Here is a 3,128-nt window from a genome sequence, read left to right on the forward strand (position 1 = left end):
TACATTCGCTGTTATGTCAATTGATTAGTGCATTAGAAAAATATTATACAAAGATATCGAAGATTTGTGATATTTATTAGATAACCGAATTGTTGAGAAACGTTTCTAATTAATCATACGATATGAACTAATTAAATAAATACTCCAGATGTTAAATACATAAATTAAAACGGTACATGTATAAGTATAACATCTGTGATTAGAGTGGTGGGTTTTTGGTCCACCTGAGCCAAATAGTAACTTTGAAGTTGATATAGTTGTACCCACAAGGGAACCATGTGGCTATCCAATGCTTTAAATAATTGGGAGACGAATGATAATGATTGACGAAGAGGGTTTAATCACATCTGTTTTCTATTTCGCTATCTTTATTCATCACTCCTTAACATGTCTGTTTGAGTTTGGACCAATTTACTCCAAACTCCTAAACCCCAAAACCTATCATCACCGGTTCTGGCTAATGGGAGTCGTCTTCCGTCGCTCCCACCGTCGTTTCATCTCAACTGTCGTTGTCTTTACTCTCCTTTTAATTTATTTTTCCTCCTCCGCAACCGCCTCTCCTGATCAAGATCTTAGTAAGAATTCGCTTTCAAACTCTTTCGTTTATTATACTTATTTTATTTATATGGCATAAAAGTCCTTTAGTCAATATGGAATGCTATTCCTTGACTTCAGAGGCAATCGCATACTCAATTTTGTAAATGTTTCGTTACATACAAAGTGGAGGACGATAAAACAACATATCTTCTTTATCATTGCTTAAATACTAGAGAGTGAGTTAACTCGTGTTTTTAAACTAGGGGGAGGGCTTGTGGAGAGTACGAAGGAGGCAGGTGGGTCAGGTTTGCCGGGTCGGATCGTAGATCGGAAGCGGTTAGGTGGTCCGGGCTCGGCGCCTCCGATTTGTAGATCGAAGTGCGGGAAGTGTGAGCCGTGTAAAGCAGTTCACGTTCCGATTCAACCAGGTCTTATTGCGCCATTGGAGTATTACCCCGAAGCCTGGCGCTGCAAGTGTGGCAACAAAATCTCGATGCCCTAACTTGAACACCTTACACAATTTGTGACTGAAAAATCCAAATTTTCCTTTTATCGTGATTAATTGCTCTTCTTTTTCTTTTCTTATCCCGGCTTATTAACTTTCTATAATGGTTTGATGTATACTACAAGAAAACAGCGGTATTCTGACGGACGTTCCGACGGAAAATGAATTCCTCGGAATATACCGAGGAATTTCCGAGGCAATTCCGAGGAAACACAAAATTTGGCTTCCTCGGAATTTCTTCGGAATATTCCGACGGAATTCCGAGGAAAATTCATCTCGTCGGAATATTCCGACGGAATACCGAGGAAACTAGTATTCCTCGGAAAAAACCGATGAATTCCGAGGATAAGATTGTATTTATCATCTTTCTTTTTTTTTAACGTCTTAACTTTATTGATATCAAATCAATGTAACATATTACATGAATCATAAATTACACAAAACATGCTGTTAATAAAAACTTTTAGTAGAAATAGCAGTAACACGATGCTTCCTAGCGCATTCGTAGAACAGGCTGACTCGCTAGCTTTCCTCCACTTTGTTCTTGGTCTTGTAAGATCTTGCTTGTGACTCTCAATTCTTGTGAGTAAATGCCTTTTTTCTCTAAGAAGATCATTGGATGCGATCCATTTGTTACATCGCAATCCATCCCAAACACTCCCGCTGCAGGAGATAACATGCTTTATTGTAACTATCCATGGCATTGAAATTCTTTTGCTTTGAACCCAATAAAGCCATATCTTCAACATATCTTCATCGCTTAAGTGTATCAGAAATTCTTCATTCCTCTTCAAATAATGATTCTTCAGCATCTTATGGTTTTTTATTAGTAGTAAGAACACTGAATAACACTCCTTTATATCATACTTCACGCCCCTCCATATCAAAATCGCCCACTTAGCAAAATAATAGCAAGATGACGCCACATGATGTGGGCCCACATCCACATACTCAAAGTTTTCTGTTTGAGATTCCTTCTTTGCTTTATGTAAACGCCATGCCATAACATTTAGGGTACTCCATTCGTGGTGATTTTGTGTAGCCAATAAGAAACAGACCTCTACATCTTTGCCATGGACTCCACCAGGATTAAACGTCGTCTCTTCCACTCTGAAATTAGAGATGTCGTGCCAAAATTCCATCCCACCATTTGTAAAATCAAAATCAACTATCCCTGGATCCCAAATCCATCCAGGAAAAGCAAATCTCAATTGAAAACAAAAGGTTTCAAGAGTAAAATAATGACAGCCGACACAATAATTCAAAGTTTGTTGGATCAGGGTCGGATAAAAACTCTCATTTGGAGAAACAAAGAGAATGATGATTGAAAAAGAAAGCGACATATCCATCGCTAATTAGAAAACAAACGTAAAACAAAGAAAACAACAAAATAGAAGGAAGAGTACAGCCGACGTCGGAGCCGACGCCGGCCGGAAATCACGAAATAACGGTAAGTTGTGATGATCGCTCAAAAAGTCGCAAGAAAGAAACGGTTAGTTGTTTTTGTTTTATTATTGTATTTATCATCTTTCATTTTTCTCACTAGTCACTACTCATCACTATTTTAAAATAATCTGATGAAATTTACTTCTTAAAGTTTAAGATGCTCTGACAATGGAGTCTAATAATATAGTGATTTGTTGTAATCAGTTACTTTTATCAGTTTATGTAACCATCTGGACTTGATTTTAATGTTTTTATGCTTTTGACAGTATTTTTGTAAATCGTTAGTTTTTTTAAATTTTGAATAGCCAAAAATCTCATATATATTAAAAGAGAAACATTACAACATTTGAGGTAGTTACGTGTCATCACCACAATGATTCTTAGAATCCTTAGAGAAATAGGTTGGTCAATCTAAATATATAATAACTTTTTTATTAAACTAACCATGAATTAATTATAAATGTTCTCAATCTTTTCCTTAAATAAAAATTACAGAATTTCATAATATGACTAAAATATATATGACAATTAATTATTTTAAATAATAAATATTTGATAAAAATTAGTGTATTCTGTATATTTTTGTTGAACTTTAAGTTACTAAGATAAATTAAATAATCACATTAACCATATAATAAAA

At 35.3% G+C, this 3,128-nt stretch overlaps 1 protein-coding gene across 1 annotated transcript; it reads left to right on the plus strand.

The window, feature by feature from the left end:
• Window positions 1–298: 298 nt before the first annotated feature.
• On the plus strand, window positions 299–1,508 carry LOC106436498 (EPIDERMAL PATTERNING FACTOR-like protein 5). The gene is made up of 2 exons (XM_013877463.3): window positions 299–575; window positions 801–1,508. Exons 1-2 carry the CDS (start codon window positions 314–316, stop codon window positions 1,037–1,039), a joined length of 501 nt encoding a protein of 166 aa, XP_013732917.1. The 5' UTR covers window positions 299–313; the 3' UTR covers window positions 1,040–1,508.
• The last annotated feature ends 1,620 nt before the right edge of the window (window positions 1,509–3,128 follow it).

This window comes from Brassica napus, chromosome A1 (assembly GCF_020379485.1).
Source record: "Brassica napus cultivar Da-Ae chromosome A1, Da-Ae, whole genome shotgun sequence".
Classification (NCBI taxonomy): Eukaryota; Viridiplantae; Streptophyta; class Magnoliopsida; order Brassicales; family Brassicaceae; genus Brassica; species Brassica napus.